This window comes from Ciona intestinalis, chromosome 14, assembly GCF_000224145.3.
Source record: "Ciona intestinalis chromosome 14, KH, whole genome shotgun sequence".
Taxonomy (NCBI): Eukaryota; Metazoa; Chordata; class Ascidiacea; order Phlebobranchia; family Cionidae; genus Ciona; species Ciona intestinalis.
In genome coordinates, this window is record NC_020179.2 from 3,422,539 (window position 1) to 3,439,298 (window position 16,760).

At 34.1% G+C, this 16,760-nt stretch overlaps 2 protein-coding genes across 3 annotated transcripts; one reads left to right on the forward strand and one right to left on the reverse strand.

Moving 5' to 3' along the window:
* The first annotated feature begins 1,257 nt into the window (after positions 1 to 1,257).
* On the forward strand, positions 1,258 to 6,968 carry LOC100186209 (mitogen-activated protein kinase kinase kinase 7-like). Of its 2 annotated transcripts, XM_018814762.2 has the most exons (9): positions 1,260 to 1,587; positions 1,769 to 1,952; positions 2,171 to 2,255; positions 2,599 to 2,778; positions 3,412 to 3,579; positions 3,751 to 3,879; positions 4,221 to 5,018; positions 5,351 to 5,467; positions 5,683 to 6,968. In XM_018814762.2, the coding sequence occupies exons 1-9, from the start codon at positions 1,413 to 1,415 to the stop codon at positions 6,040 to 6,042; spliced, it is 2,196 nt and encodes a 731-aa protein (XP_018670307.1). In that variant the 5' UTR covers positions 1,260 to 1,412; the 3' UTR covers positions 6,043 to 6,968. The 2 variants fall into 2 exon arrangements, with proteins under 2 accessions (XP_026693493.1, XP_018670307.1); XM_026837692.1 differs by lacking the exon at positions 5,351 to 5,467 and having other exon boundaries at positions 1,258 to 1,587.
* A 389-nt stretch (positions 6,969 to 7,357) lies between these two features.
* Positions 7,358 to 16,689, reverse strand: LOC100178322 (ubiquitin carboxyl-terminal hydrolase 38-like). Its single transcript, XM_002124134.5, has 16 exons — positions 16,109 to 16,689; positions 15,676 to 15,796; positions 15,102 to 15,234; positions 14,654 to 14,889; positions 14,086 to 14,208; positions 13,364 to 13,504; positions 12,777 to 12,973; positions 11,897 to 12,065; positions 11,183 to 11,249; positions 10,898 to 10,962; positions 10,403 to 10,646; positions 10,012 to 10,088; positions 9,584 to 9,727; positions 8,860 to 9,010; positions 8,240 to 8,556; positions 7,358 to 7,994 (listed from the first exon to the last, which is right to left on the reverse strand). Exons 1-16 carry the CDS (start codon positions 16,585 to 16,587, stop codon positions 7,854 to 7,856), a joined length of 2,805 nt encoding a protein of 934 aa, XP_002124170.1. The 5' UTR covers positions 16,588 to 16,689; the 3' UTR covers positions 7,358 to 7,853.
* Between the last annotated feature and the right edge of the window lie 71 nt (positions 16,690 to 16,760).

Genomic DNA, 16,760 nt, shown 5'->3' on the forward strand with positions numbered 1-16,760 from the left:
TCATCTGTATTTACTTACTGTGTTCAGAATGTAACACAATCTAGGACCTAGGCCGAAGTCCTAGGTAGTGAGCCGGTGTTTTAAAGATATTCGAATTTTGTAACTATAACACGTTTAAACATATACGCATTCTTTCAAGAAAGTTTTAGCATGTATGGTTAATTCTTGCGCAAAAGTAAGATCAAAAAATGAGTAAAAAGTAGGCTCAATCTAATATATTTTTATCGGTATTGTGTTCGCTTAAAATAACGGTATAGGTAGCTGGCGTTAATTTCCATCTGAAACATAACAGTTAACACAGTAACGTTTCGCTATAAAAACCCAGCTATAATGGCAAACCCTAAAAGATCGAACCATAAAGTGCCATTATTTCACGACGAAAAAACTGCAACGTTTTCATCATTTGATCAAAAGAAATTACAGTAGGGTGGGAGGAGATAGGCACCTTCAGCACGTAATATCCAAAGATCGTCTTTTAAACAATTAACAACGGTCTATAGAATTCGTGTACGAAGATACATTTTTAAATTTCTTTAATTTTTCTTTGTTTACTACCAAATGGGATGCGAAAAGGGAATAAAAACCCATTTTCCTCATACTACCATAAGAAATAGCAGCACTCACCTATCGGCCTATATGTCCAAAAAAAGACTCATTATTCAAAGACAGCATCTTCTTACACTATACTGAAGTATAACAGTAACTTAACTGCGCGAAAACGTTTAAATCGCTTCCTCAAAATGCAAGTCAACAGAGCAAGGCAGGGTTTAGGAGTAATAATTAATCAGCGTGGGCGCAGGAAAACGAAATCGATGCCAAATTGCCTCGCGCGTTTCACAAACGGAGTACAGCGGCTCGAACCAATTCACACAGACCACGAGTCTGCACTGAAGTCAAAATGGTAGTAAAGTGCGTAGATTATTCACTGCAGAGCGAATCAACTATTCAAGCCATTCTATTTAACCACATTTCAAAATTCACCCATACACAACCGAAGACCACGCATTCCCTAAATACACTCGTGTGGTTTCATATACAATTACACACGAAGTATATTCTAATTCGATACCATAATTTTCACGGCCTAAATATGAAATTTTACATGATTACGTATTGGCATGTTTCCAAACCCCCATCATTAATAAAATACTTCATCTTGTAGTGTTAATACAGGGGAAACCCAAAATAAATATTTTAGGTGAATTCCCAATTTATAACATTCTAACATTTTTGGGCCATTCCAAAAAAACAGTTTATTATGGATTAAGAAAAGTAAATATTTAATTAGAAGTTACATAGCTAAAAACAACGATCCAAACTTCGTATTTAAAGGTTTACACACGGCCGTTCGTATTGGGTTAAGAAGTATGTAAACCTCAAAGAGGTGAAGTTCGAGTTAAAAAAATAACAAAATGCTTTGTAAGCCAAACCTGGACACGACCTTGTTGAAATGCGAGGTGAATTCATCGGCTGTTCTTGGTACTGGATGCTCTGGAACCACTTACAAAGCTTTACATGGAGTTTATGGAGATGTAGCAGCCAAACTGTTGAAATATAACAATGATGTTAACAGAAAAGCCGCAAATGGTAAATCAAAGATGCCTTAAAATCTAATAATCAAATACAAAAAAGTAATCACCTACACAGTTGCATACGCGGTAACCTGTAAGCGGACATGAGGTATATAAAACAGAACACATGTGTTGTAAAAATTGACATTGCCTTGCCAAGTAAAATAAAACAAGTTACATTCAGTCACTTATTTCAGAAATTGATTTGCTTTCAAGCATCAATGGAAACAAGTTTGTTGTCAACTATTTTGGGTGGAATTACGTGAAACACTCTGGTATTGAATATCCATTGATTGTTATGGAGTATATGGAATGTGGGTCGCTTCATGATGTTTTGTATAAAGACTCTTCTATTGATTTTCATTATTCTCTCCGAAAAAGGTTAGGATTTACTACTTGTAACCTAGCAACTGTCGTTTCTAGCAACTGTTATTTTGCTGCTAATTCCTCTCTCTTCGCTGTTTTAATGAATCTGACCCCCGTTGCTGTAATTAAAGAGATAAATAAAATGTTTGAAAGGTTGCTCCTAAATGTTATGAAAAACTCCTGAATCAAGAATTTTTGAGTTTAGTAATCATAAATATTATATTTTACTATAGGGCCATGAAAGAGTTTGCTGAAGGCCTTCGATTTTTACATTTCCATCTGTATGGCAAGCATCCTATAGTCCACTGCGATTTAAAGGTAATAAACCAAAAATTTAAGTTGTTTAGGATAACACGCAGACAGTTTATGGCAATACCGACAATGCCATTCTGTTACAAACTTAAATACATACAAATTAAAAGAAAAAAATTTTGTAATGTATGGCTGACAATTTAGACAACCCATTAGTGACTACTGGGTTAGAGCAATTTGCAAAAGTGTCTTGTCTAAAGACACATACGCCCACGTGGCCACGTTAAACCTCGAACCCCCTAACTCTGGGCTAAACTAAAGTAGACGCGCTAACCCCTTTGCCACAGCACCAAACACATTATGAGTAATTGTAACCAAAACATCAATAATAAAAGGGAAACTTTTCTAGCCTCAAAATCTGTTATTCACTGCGGAAATGCATCTCAAGATCAGTGACTTGGGATCAGCTGTACGCTGCTGGACTGCAGAGCTTAAGCTGAAAGGAAATAGGGAATCTGTGTATGTTTCTACACGATACTGTGCCCCTGAACTATTTAATTGGAATCTTAACCAAAGGCTAAAACCTGAGGTAAATGGATTATATATTCATATTGTGTAATGTTGATCAAATTTGGAGCTGTACTTTTTAACAAGTTAGAACCAATTAATTAATTACTTAAGTGTGATCTGAATCTGTGAATATTGTTCTGGTAGAGATAAATGTATGGCTGACAAATGTACAACTTAGACAATCCATAAGGAACCACTTGGTTGGAGTAATTGTTGTTAAGTGTCTTGCCCAACAACACATACGCTCACAATAGTAGAAGTGACAAGCTTCGAACCCATACCCTCTAGGCTAGAGGCAGACACCTTTACCTTTGTGCCACAGGAGAGATTTAAAGGGCATACAGTTGACAAATTGTAATGAAAAAAGGGTTAAAAAATTGATGCTTAAAAACTGACAAAATAAATGAAAACGATGCAATAGACCTAAAATAAGAACCTTGTCGCCTACTATCAGGAAAGAGGTAAGTTTAACATCTGGTTAGGTCCATGTGGTAGCACCTTGAATGTCAAGGTAATGACGTAACTCTGGCTTAAATCACAGGTCCCATGGTGTGTCTTGCTGCAGAACCTCACCCTCATGGAATAGAACAGGCATAAAAAAAACATTTAAAAAAGCAGCCAAAAATAAAAAAATCTTGTTTTGACTCCTTAGGTTGATGTGTACAGTTACGGAATAATTTTATGGGAGACAATGGTTCGTGAGGAACCATACAAGTATGCTAAAAATGATGACGTTATAAAAGTAGCTGTGATGACTTGTGCTAACCGACCTTCTGTGAAACCAAAATTCCTTACAGAGAAAGGCATTTCATATGATATGGTAAGATAACTATTCTGCCTAGAAACCATGAAAATATTTATGAAACAAAAATGTCCAAGCTTCTTGTAAAAAAAGTTGTTTTGTTTCGCTTTTTTATAAATTTAGTTCACTACAAAATTTCCAATGCTGTTTTACTGTCACATGTTGGTAAGGTGTCATTGTGCCTTTCAGAAAACTGCCTTGATAGCTGTTTGTCCATTAATTTGGCATAAAACACCCTCCATGAGACCATCTGCTGAACAATTGACTCAATTGATAAACGAGTACTTCCCATTCTCCCGGAAAGAAGCAATGTCAGAGGTGTTTTTTTATGGTTTTATCTCTCTGTTGGGGTTAAAATCTGAGCCAAACCTCTAGGACAAACATCCGGGAATGTCCGAAAATGTCTGGTTACAATGTGTCTGGGACAAGAGTATGGAACAGTCATGCGATGTACATTAGCATCCTGGGTGTTGAAGTATTGGGTCTATTTTGCACAAAATCTCTGATCCTTAATAAGGATTTTACCCATATATATTAGAAGATTATTAAAATCTAAGGTCACATGTTGTGTTACGCTGTAGGACCTCACCCATGCAAAATAGAAAAATAGTCTTGACAATCTATCCATTTTTCTAATGCAAACTTATATGACTTTGCAGGGAAGCAAATTTGCTCTGCAAAAGCTGCCAGAAGATCCACGTTTAGTACAAACTGAACCACTCACCCAACTTATTAAGCGGGACATGCAATGCAAGGTTACTGAAAATGGCGGCAACGATTTTTCAATCTCTATTCCCGCAAATAGCATGCTGGCCGAAGAAAATGTGACCAGCCCAAAGTTGCCATACGAGTCTGAATTTTTTCAACCTCAAGCAGAAAATTTTCAAGATAACACACAGTTGCAGAGGAACAACACACAAGCTGAAAAACGATCAAGAATAGATCTGCAAAGTCAAAGGCATGATCAGCCGGTGCAAGACTATGGGTTGAATATGGTGCCTATTTCTCCACAAAGACAAATGTTTCTTGACGGAAATTCTTTCCCATCTCGTTTAGATGAGTTGCCAGTTTCACCACCATTGTTGCAACCACCATTGCAAATGGTTTACCCGGTTTCTGCATCTAACGACAGAGCGTTAGAATCCAGAGACCACCCGACTGGAAATATCTGGTCTAACCATCAGAGAACAGATTCAGATCCATGTTCAGAGACAGGCGACTTCGTTCCTCACTGTGCGAGTGCTAAAGAATTCCAGAGATGTTATTCTACAGAGACCATGGCTACTGAGTACTCCAGTGCAAGTTTAATGGAAGACCATTGGTATGTGAATCTTCCCAGCCCCTTTAGTAGAGGCAGCCAGCGGTATATGACCTTTCATGGCTCAGAACGTCAGCGATATTATGGTTCTATTGCCAGATCAACTGGAAAGAGTCGAACAAGACCAAGTCAACATCAGGTAATTGAACAGTTGATTGATTTGATGCACAGTGTTTAACGCACCTGCCTCTAACCCAGAGGTAATGGGTTGAAGGCTTGTCGCTGCTACTATTTTGCGCGTATGTGTCCTTAGGCAAGTTACTTTACAACAATTGCTCCAACCAAGTGGTCACTAATGGGTTGTCCAAATTATCAGCCATACAGAACAAACATTAACCTACAAAGTTACAAACATGGTAACTCATAAGCTGACACAAGGTGTTTGAAACAGAACACCTATGTCATAATGACTGTTGTTGCCCTGCCCATGGAGTGTAAAAGTTTTTAATAAAAAAACCCACATTTCTGTAGGTGACGGAGGTTGAAATAAATTCTCCAACACGCTGTCTCATGCTTGGTGCAAAGAAAGTGGGAAAACATGAAATGGAAAATCTTTACAAGCATTTTATGGTCGCAAAACGACTTAAGGTATATTAAACTATAGGCTATATCAGAAAAGTTGCAAAACCTCCTAAAATAGATAGACCAAAAAGCTGAAAAAGCTTGTAGAATAGATAGACAGAAAAGTTGAAAAAACTCTTTGGATAGATAAATATGAAAACTCATAGAATAGGTGGATAGGCATACTAAAATATTGTTTATCTGTTTCTTATATTTCAATTTTGTGTTGCATTACATTACAGAATGAACCATACAATGAATTCATTATTATCTCTCAAAAACATTATGAAGCTTACTCTCCTGCTATTGATGTTGTTCTCTTGTGTTTTGCGTGCGATGCAAAGAAATCTCTCGATCAATTGAAACAGATTTGGAGCAATTTTAGCCGGCTTCGAAACATGCAGGATATACCAGTAGTCGTTGTTATGACAAAGGCAGAGAAAATGAAAACGCAGCAATATTGTACGACCTACTCTCAAGGAAAGGTGTTTTCAGAAGCGTTAAATGCACCTTTCCATTCCTATACAACTGGATCAAAGCAAGACCTGGAAAAAGCATTCCAAATAGCTTATGAAAAAGCAAAAAGTAAATACCCTTTTTAATAGGCCATAATTTATCATGTTAATTAAAGAACTGAAAAAGGGGAATTAACAGCAAAACAACAGTTGTTAAAACATGCTATAGATAAAACGCGTGGAAAAGAGCGTCTATTAAAAAGTGTGGCTGTTGCACTGAAGATTTACTGTTTTGTCTTTTATTGATTTCCATGTCCAATTTGCAGCAAATTAACTTTTAGTAAAAACTAACACAAGCTTAGGCACCAAACTTGAATTTTTCTCTTTGCCGTAATCAGTATAGATTCTAAACAGCACTAATTCATGAGTGTAACAATCAACGCATTACCTGCATTTATAAAAATTTGGTGCATACGCAATCAACAATTTATAAAGTTCAATTGTTTTATTTCTTTTTGCGATATGTATTAGCCTTACTAACATTATGCAAATATTTGTTAGAAACAGCAAGAATGTCTAGTTTTTATCTCAAGAATTACACCATATTGTTGAGCGCAAGTTTTATTGCTTATATTTTTGTATTTAACCAAAGCACATATTTTTAACATGTAAGTTTTTAAATACAGAATGTAATATAAATCAACCTAAACTTTTGGCAATCCTTATATATAAAAACTTTTTTTAAAAAACTTTTTTAAAGTAATTTTGCCACTGAGTCAATAAGCACTTACTGCATTCGATCAAGTTTCTAATTTAATATGTTTATGCAGTACACTGACATGTTTTCTCTCATTAACTGTTCAGGTAGTGCTATACTTCGTGCTATTCTGTGTCTCGCCCCCATAAACTTGTAACCTCTTTTCTACCATGTTGGTACATACACTATTTTTAAAAGTGCCTGTATATTTTAAATAGGAGTACTAATACTAACTCAACTGCAGTTATGGTGCATTAACTTTCTATCATTGCAACTAAAAATTGCTTCACATATCAATAAACTGAGAACTGGTATATACATGTGCTTCTGTAAAAGCAGGGGTTTTGTGACAATTACAGAAACAGCTGTCTTGCATATTTCAGGTCAGGCAGGGACATTTAACGAATGAATGTAACTTACTTTAATCTTCCCCTGAAAACGACAGTCGCTATAACACGTATTTTTTGACTGTCCGCCAGACATGTTATATTCTTGGAGAAATTTTACGATGGCATGTACTGCGTATGTCTGCAATGTGCATTTTTAAACGCAATGATATTTTACGAAAGTAACAGACACTTTTTGACTGTCACGCACAATTTATGTCAAATACAGGCATTTAAAGTCCCCTATGGACATTTCACGACTGTTAAAAACATTTTACGTCTGTTATAGACAGTTTACGGCCATCACTCTTTTTACATCCAATACAGACCTTTTATGTTTTTGACAAACAATATTTATCATATATGGTGGGTAACATCATGTTAAAAAGTGAAATAATTTATCTGCAATGGAGCAGCAAAGAAAAATAAAATCGAATCAAAGCAAATCTTTTTAAAATTGAATTGAACTTTTTTATTGCCTTACATTGATTAAATAGAACTTTTCGTAAATACGTTAAAAATTATTCAAATTAAATTACCGAAAATGTAATAGAAATACACTTAGATTAGGTTAAATAAGCTTGGTAATATCTTCCATTATATTTTATATAGGTGAGGTCCTTGATAAGAACCTGGATTTAGGCCAGATTTGGCTCAATACTCGATACACACTTGGTAATTTTTATAAAAGTATCGCACATTTGCAGCTTGTAGGTCTTTCAGTATAAGCAATAAATAGAAGCAAAGTAAAAAAAATAAATTGGTTGCTAATATTTTCTTTTCTTTTTTGTGAAACACATGCGCAGTAGGCAACACTAAAATACGAGACGATTTCCACCTATGCCTGTACCGTCACCACCACCACACGAGGGGGGTGGTGGGTCATTATCATTGTTCCAGCCGAGAATATTGGAAATAGAAGAAGCTGTAGCTCGCTCAGATGCTAATTTTTGCTCCTATGGAAAAAATACATTATTAATCTGCAAACCCCCCCAAAAAAGTTGAAAAAAACATTTTTTATATGTTGTTTCTGCTTGTGCATGTATTATAAGTTTAAAAAGATCATCTGATAGTCAACAGCAAACCCTGATGATGTCTCGCAGTATGGCTGACAAATTGTTGGAATTTTATAATCACAAAACAGAACAACTCCACCACACTACAAAAAAAAAAAAAAACTGCCTACAAAGTATTGACTTACCTTTTCAAATTTATTATTATCATCTTCAATTACCGCTGATAGAACTTCGCTTACAACTTCTACCCCTTCTGTAGGAGCTATTCTATCACAGCGAGCGTACATTAACATATATGGCGTATCTACAGCATACCGCCCGGTCAAATTCTTTATACTGCTAAAGGGGGCAAAAGAAACATGACTGTCATTGAAAAGATACCAACGTTCTGATTCTTTGTAGATTTTACGACCATAACAATAGTAATGCCCGCTTTCTGCTGAGGTGCCAGAATGCACGACTACTGCCCAAAGTTTATATTTTTGATATCCTTCAGTATTATCTGTGTAAGAAAGGTAAAACAAGTTTTCAATATTTATAATTTGAACTGAACATATTTAGCTCCTTGTAAAACCTTTCAATCTGTTTGTTGCAGTTATTTAATAAGAAATCCTAAACAATAATCCCCCACAAAGTTACATACATGGTAACTCGTAAGCGGCCAGAAGGTTTATGAAACAGAACACCTGTGCTATAACAACTGTCTTTGCCCTGCTACGAGAGCGTAAACCAAATAAGTAACATAATCCAATTATTCAAAAATTTATTAAGTAATTATTAATATAAATATTATTAAATTGTTTACCATTAGAGAGAGGTATTTCAATTTCTTGTGGTATATTAACATGATCCATAATTTTAGTTCTTCTCTGCAGTTTTGTATTGTAGGTAAATCTCATCAAAGTAATCATCAAATAAACAGGTAATTTTGTAAAGACAGTTTTCTTTTGTGCTTTCTGTGGAAAAAAGTTATTTAAACTTTGAAACTTAAGTGTCTGAACTTTGGATCTAACAACTGATTTATCTGTTGTGGCATTGACATGTGTCCTATTCTACATGGGTGAGGCCCTGCAGTATGACACACCATAGGACCTGATATTTAGGCTATAACTGGCCCATTACCCCTAGCACGTGAAATACAAAAGCTGCTGAAAAACTAAATGACATTTATACCCACACTGAAAGATAAAACATTAAAAAAACTGTTCAAATATGATATAGTGGGGTGGGGGAAGATGGGACACTTTTTAGCGCATAATATCCAAATATCCTGATTGTGTTTTAAACAATTAACAACGGTCTATGGGAGTTGCGAGCTTATGTTTTAATAATTATTTAAATGTTCTTTGTTCACTACCAAATAAAAGGAGGAAATGGAATTAAAAGGTGTCCCATTTTCTCTTAACCTACTCTATGTCAAACTGTACCGCTCCGTAAGCTAAAAAGGTTGAGAAGCTAAAAAGGTGGGAAAGGGTTGTCCGTTAGCTAAAAAGGTGGACTGTTGTGGAGGAACAGAAATCACTACTTACTCTTAAATCATCACATATTGGGCATTTATATTTATTACTTCCGTCCAAGGTTTCATCCACAAGATTTTGATGAATAAGATCATCCAGATCATGATTCCTTGAGATAACATCTTCTTCTGTGTTTTCTTCTATTGATTCCTCCACCTAGAGACCATAATATTTCGAATAAAACCGGTTTAAACCAGATTTAGTGGTCAATATTTTTATTTTTTTTGTCAATATTTTTATTTTAAATTATTCTTTTTGTGTATCACTGTATTATAGGGTTTTATATTAAAATAAATGGTGTATTTTTCATATGCCCTATACGCTATACTCCCAGACTCCCAGACTCCCAGTTATTTTGTGGCAACATATATGTTTTTCCCAAAATTTACATTATATTATAATTACATAAACCACGTTATATTAGTACAAAATATAATTACCTGTATAGCCCTACCATGCACAGTACAATCTTCACCACCCACAAATGGTGTAGCTCCTTCAGTATCCATGGGTGAACCTTTGGTAACAAGAGAAAACAATGTACTGGTACATTAATAGTAAATAAGTAAAAATATGTGAATGCATGCAGCTTGCTTTATCCCCATAAGGCCATAAAACGACAGTCAATATAACATTGGTGTTCTGTTTCACACACACTCTGTGTTGCTGACAATTATAGACAACCCATTAGCAACCAAAAAACCGAAAGACACATACACTCACAATGGTAGCAGCAGCGAGCCTTGAACTTATAACCTCCAGGTTAGAGGCAGGCATGCTAACCATTATACCCAGTACTGGAAAACTTTTTTTTAATTTAAGTCTAATTACCTGTATTTTCTCGCCCCTGATTAGAGGTGCTGGGTTGGGGGTTTGAAGCTTCCGGTTTTAACCCCAACTCGCAACCCCCTGACCCAGTTGAGGGTGTTTCCCTTTCATAGGCTTTATTTAGGGGTAACGCAAGGTCAAGAAATTCTTCTTCTCTTGTTGAAACGAATTTACAAGTTGAACATTTTATTAAAGTTTTAACTCTTCCATGGAAAAACTCAGATATTGATATTTCTTTGCTTTGTTTCTGTGGAAAATTAAAGACATCAATATGTGATGAATATAACTTATCTTTGCGTGGCGCGGCAATGACATTCATTATAATATGCGTGTTCTGTTTCACACAGTCTTGCCCAAGATCACTTGCTCCTAGTGTCAGAGTATTCAAATTTATTTCCAATTAAAGAGCAAAAACATATGTATCTATAAACTATATCATAAATTTTGACAAGATTTTTTCTGTTTGATCGCTAAAATAAATCTAAATTAGCATTTTACCTGCACTTTAGCTGCTGGGCTTTCTGTTGCAGATGTTCCAGCTTGTGCAACAGAATCTTTAGTCCCTGCCAAATTATTAGCTTTGTATTATATTGTGTGCGCTCTGTTTCAAAATGATGACTAAAAATGGTTTTCGTTTTTACACCAAAACGTTCAATATGAAAAGCATAACAAATACATAGGCTACCATGTTTGTATTAAAACTGAGCAGACAATTGGTGTTTTTTATTGTTTGATCTATTTCTCAAAAATATCCCTTATATTTACATATATGTTGTAAAGTACCTTTCGAGTGTTCCTTGAATTCCTCATTCAATGCTTCTAGCAAATATTTAACATACTCAGAACAATCCTGTAAATCAAAAGCAATGTCTTAAAACCAATGTTAACAACTTGTAGGTTGGAGAGCTAGTCTTGCAAATGAGAACATAACAGACAAGAATATTTTATTACATGAAATATGTTATTTTTATTCTCCAAACATAATTCTTAAGTTATTGCCAATATGTTTGGGCAGTGTGAATGCTGCTACCATTATGGGGTGTAATAATTACCTACAAGCTACAAAGTTGAATATCTGGGAATTTTTTAACTCAAAAGCGGGCACAAGGTGTATGAAACAGCACACTTATGTTATAACGACTCTCAATTTTCCGCCACACAGGATAAATAAGTTACATTTATTCATTTATTGTTAAATCATGACCAACAGCATATAAACTGTTGCTGGGTGTATTGTACAGGAATGATATTGCTCTAATGAAGGCTTGTATAGGACATCGAATACACACAAACACAAATAAGTGCCTGAAGAGCTGTTTTTAAAAGGATTTTACCAGGTTGAAGTCTAACTGCATGGGACGTCAAAACAGCAGCAAACAAAATAATGCCCAAAACGGCTGTTTAAAAATGATTTCCTGCTAACTTTATAGGATGCAAAAATATAGGTACGCAAACAAATAACAGAAGATCTGTTTTAAAAAACATGACCAACAATACCTGTTGAGCGCCATGGGAAAACCATGAAGGTTTTGAATGTTCGACCATCTCCGTTGGTTGGAAGGCTTCACGTTTCGTTTTCAAAAGAAAAGCGAAAGTTTTTTCAAGATATCTTGATATTGAGGTAGTAGGGAATTCACGCGATTTTACAAGTACCAATTGACGAAACCTGCAAATTTATTTAGTTTTCAAATAAAACTAGAAACATATACACAATGTCACATAGAAATTTGCAGGGTTTTATATTTTTTACATGAAGTAACTTTTAATTACCTAATATTAATATGATAATAATACAGTTTATTATAAATTTTAAAAACATTCATAATATCCCTGAGCAATTTGAATGGACAATTTAAAAAGTGTCTTGAACATATAAACTAAAAGAGAAACTGCTGAGTGTATGAATGGAACGTGGACTCATTGTATGCAAATTATATCCGGGTATTCCCCTCTCTCATTCTCTCTCGTTTTCTAATAGGCGCGTCGCTACGCACGATTACAAATTTGAATAGAGAATGAATACTCTTATGAAATGGTATGGCATTCTATAGTGCAGATCAAAAAGGACAACATTTTTAAAGGAAGTTTATAATTAGTTTATCTAATAACGTTTGTAACTGCCGTCTTTTAACTACGGTTTTAGTTTGTATAGACACCTAACAGCAGCTTTTCCACTGTTGTTAGGCATCTATACAAACAAGCAGGAACAAAGTACATGCATTTACCATAAAAATCAATAAGGTTTCCTGTGTTTTACGAGTATAAGTGTAACGGTATATTAAAAATGTTACCACTTTTTTTACTAAAAACATGTCACACGAGACTTTTTTACTAAAAACACTGTCGCCCCAGATAATACTAAAAAAATTGTACTCACTCTTCTGCCATGTACAATGCTTGTATAATGCTGTTCATAAAACATGTGTTGCCCATGTTTACGAGGCCTGCCATGTTGGTCTCGGTCGAGCGTCGTGCGACTTGATATGAATAATGGTACGTGGAAACGTAAGAAGCGGACCACGTCGGGCATTTTAAAACCCCATTGATTTCTTCTTCACTTGGTTTGGGGTGTTTCTTAAAAAACAGAGATTTTTAAAATCATAAAGAAAAGTAGTTAAGGAAAATGGAAATGAAAACTGGATGTAACTTATTTATTAGGCGTTCTGTTTCATACAATTCGTGCAGACTTACAAGCTACTATATGTGTAATTTTGTAAGTGAATATTATTTTTATATTTTTTTGTAATGTATGATTAACAATTTAGACAACCTATAAGGGACCACAAGGTTGGAGCAATTAATATGAAATATTAAAATACCGAAAAACTGTCTGTTCTACTAAATAAACGATAAGAATATTTTTTGAACACAGTTTTAGAGATTTATTTAGCAAAAATGTACAGCTATCAATCTACAAAATTGTACAGCTACCAAAGAAAAAAAACCCACAATATTTCCACTTACACTTATTGCATGAATAAGTGGATCATATAAATCTGGAAAACCAGAATGTAGATGCATCATACAGTAGCATAAGTTGGCAAGTTGTTTAATATATGTTTCATTTTCTTGTGGTTTATTTTCGCCTTCTAAAAACTGTAAAAGCTGAAAAAAAAACAAATTAAATAGTCGTAAAATCTGTCATCTGGTATGTATATTGTAACCTAATAAAACACTGTGGCAGTGTAACTGGATTTTTCTAGTTTCAACTCGATTTTTCTAGTTTTAAATAAAAGCCCAACTTTGTGCTTAAAAAGATATTGTATATTATATATATATTTTTTATGATATTATATAATAATAATAGCGAAGATAAAATGATTAAAACACATAAGAGAAGAGAATTAACAGCAAAACGACGAGTTTTTAAAATATGCTATGAATAAAAGTGTGGGAAAAAATGTCAGTCAAAAAGCATGGCTGTGGAACCCAAAAACAGTTTAGTTCTGCTTTCTATGGAAGCAATTGAACCATGAGAACAGGAATTGAATATTTACTGTGGGGAAGTAGAAGTACCTCTTATGCTTCCCTTTCAATATAAATTGTGTTGTAATATAACTTTGGCAATTGTGTGTTATATATGCACACATTTTAGGTTCGCTTTAAAGTTTAAAAAAAGTTTTAGACTGTATAGATCCCCAAACCACAGTCAATACATATAGATATGTATAGCATATTTAATTTACCTTTGGAATTTGTGAAACTACAATATGAAATGCATCAGGTGAAAGTTGGCAACTCATTAACATATGAACAAGCACAGCAACTGCTGACGGTCGAACATGAGGAAGTCTTATACAAGCTACAACCTGTAACCAATTATTTGAATGTTATATTTGTGTTTTTTAGTAGGTGTCAAACATGTCCAATTTTCTAATAATAAAAATTTATTTGTCTCTTCGACCATGGTAGTAAAGATTGAATAATATTTAAAATGAAAGGATATATTTAGAAATGACAGTTGTTAAAATACGCTTACAGTTAAAACATATTTACATTTAATTGGGAGAAAAAAGAGTGGTCGCTACACCTAGCAGACAAACAAGCCATTTATGTTTTATTATTTCCATGTCTAATTATTCTATAAAGGTGGGGTCCTATGTTGTCAAGAGACCTAAGATTTATACAGCGCATATCTAAATTTAAAAAGGCATATGAGAAAACCTATAACACCAAAATTTAAAAAGGGTATCATGAAGAAAAAGTTATAATACCAAAAAAGGTGAATAAGTTACTTAGTTACAATTATCTCACTTTTCCAATTGATTTTAGAGTGACATCTATCAGCATTTGAAACTTATTTAGTTCCGCTAAGTGTTTAAAAAAAGATAAAATCCAAAGATGAGTTTTCTGTGCTGTTGGCCAGCCAAGCCAAGAAACCATACGGTTAAGTGCTAGATACATATTGGTGTCCTGGACTGTCATGTCTTGTGTGATTTGTTTCACAGCTTGATCAATTACTTCACATGGTATGAGCTCCACCAAGCAACCTGGAAAATTTTATGGAAAATTCCGTTAAATATGGTCTTGGAAAATGAAAAAAAAATTGTGTCAAAGAAATTTTGAAGTTGTATTTTTAAGTGTAAATTTTGAAAGTTGTATTTGTTAGTAAAAATTGTAAAAGCTTTATACATTAGTACACTAATGGAAAGTTTTGTTTTGCACACCAATAATTCTGTATATTACGATAAATATTAGTTACCTAATGCATTTGAAGGTTCAGCAGTGATGTTACTATTTGACAGAATATCAAAAACTTCTTTTAGTGACGGAAATAGGAGGTTTGGAGCTTTTGTCCAAATATGGTTCAATAACAATGCCACATCACGCACATCCTGTAAAAATTACAACATTTAGTATTTTACGTAGGTATACTTTTTTAATATGTTTAAAAAATAGCTAAATATACCTTTAAAATAGGTTTGATAAATTGCAAATGGTAAATGGATAAGACATAGCGTGTTTTAACATTTCAATGAAAATGGTTTATTAAAACAAATTAACGAATCACTAAAGTCACTGCAAAAGGAATTGTAGGTAAAGGAAATTAATAGACAAGTTTTACACAACTTTACACCAGACTGAAAGTGATTGCAACATTTTGGTGCAATACAGAACATGTGATTGAATGGCATCTGCTGTATGGCAAAATACTGATGTAAAAAAGAGTTATTATATATATTACCTAAAAACGTTTGAAACAAGTTTTGTTCAAATCGAATAATTTTTTATTTTGAAAACAGGAAATTTGCCATTTTTTAGAACAGAAAACTTACTTGGATATAGTTGTTTATGTTTTTCACATCTTCTTGTAATAAGACAAAGTCACTCATAGCGTGAATTGATAAAGTACACATAGGAAAATTTCTGTTCATTGGAGGCATACAAGTGGGGTGCCTACGAAAAAAGGCTAAAATAACCAGTGGTTAATACTAATGGGTTGTCCAAATTGTAAGCCATAAATAAAAAAAACATATTTGACCTTCCACACAATTCATAAAAAATGAAATTGGTTTGAGGCTGCTGATATTGCTGGGTTAAGGATACTTAACAGCAAACCCTGATGGTGTCTCACCTTATTGCAGACAAAACATCAGTCCTTTAGCTTGACAAATTCAAAATTAAAGTTTACACTAAATTTTGTTGCTTGAAATATGCCTATTTAATGATGTATGTATAGGTCTACATAATATATTTATGTTATATTACTTTATAAGAAGTCGGCAGATCTCAGCAAAGCTGACATGCTCCTTGCTATCGTACATCAGTCGTAAAACTTCACTCTTCATAATTAAAACAAAATGCCGATGAGATTTTGACTCCGGTAGCGTACCAGTTAGTAAAATATTAGTTAATTTCACGCGCCGCATTAAAGTTCTGGCATTTTTCTGCGTATTTTGATTATCATCAGAAATTACAATTTCCTCCGCTTTTTTTCCACTCATCATAGTATCCAATGCTTCTTTACAAAAAGGTAAATATTCCGTGATAATATTGCCAGCATATCTGCTGTGAAATTCATCTCCACTGAGAAAAAAATTAAAACAGTTTTCAAAAATTCGAATCTGCTGCTCTTGTGTTAAAGATTCAGTTTTGCTTTTCACAGAGGTCAGAACAACTTGAAACAGTTTCTTTTTCTCCTTTGTAGAATGATCAGAAAGAAATATTCCTGATATAATTTGTTCCATCTTTGACCTAGCGCTGTTTTTATTTATGTACTTTACTTTTAAACCATATCAAAAAAATGTCTAGAAGAGTGTCAATGAGTAGCCTACATGATAAAATAACAAATACACTAATCCATACTAAAGTAAATTCCTTTACGCATACTGGTAAATCTAAGCTAAAACCTGATAATCTT

What these genes read in the sequence shown, in the direction of transcription:
- LOC100186209 (XM_018814762.2), top strand. Translation starts at nt 1,413, where the DNA reads ATGCTTTGTAAGCCAAACCTGGACACGACCTTGTTGAAATGCGAGGTG. An exon ending in TAACAGAAAAGCCGCAAATG is followed by an intron (nt 1,588 to 1,768) that starts GTAAATCAAAGA and finishes CACTTATTTCAG; the next exon opens with AAATTGATTTGCTTTCAAGC. An exon ending in GGAAAGAAGCAATGTCAGAG is followed by an intron (nt 3,880 to 4,220) that starts GTGTTTTTTTAT and finishes ATGACTTTGCAG; the next exon opens with GGAAGCAAATTTGCTCTGCA.
- LOC100178322 (XM_002124134.5), bottom strand. Translation starts at nt 16,587, where the DNA reads ATGGAACAAATTATATCAGGAATATTTCTTTCTGATCATTCTACAAAG. An exon ending in CACTTATTCATGCAATAAGT is followed by an intron (nt 12,974 to 13,363) that starts GTAAGTGGAAAT and finishes CTGTTTTTTAAG; the next exon opens with AAACACCCCAAACCAAGTGA. An exon ending in ATAATAATAAATTTGAAAAG is followed by an intron (nt 7,995 to 8,239) that starts GTAAGTCAATAC and finishes TTTTTTCCATAG; the next exon opens with GAGCAAAAATTAGCATCTGA.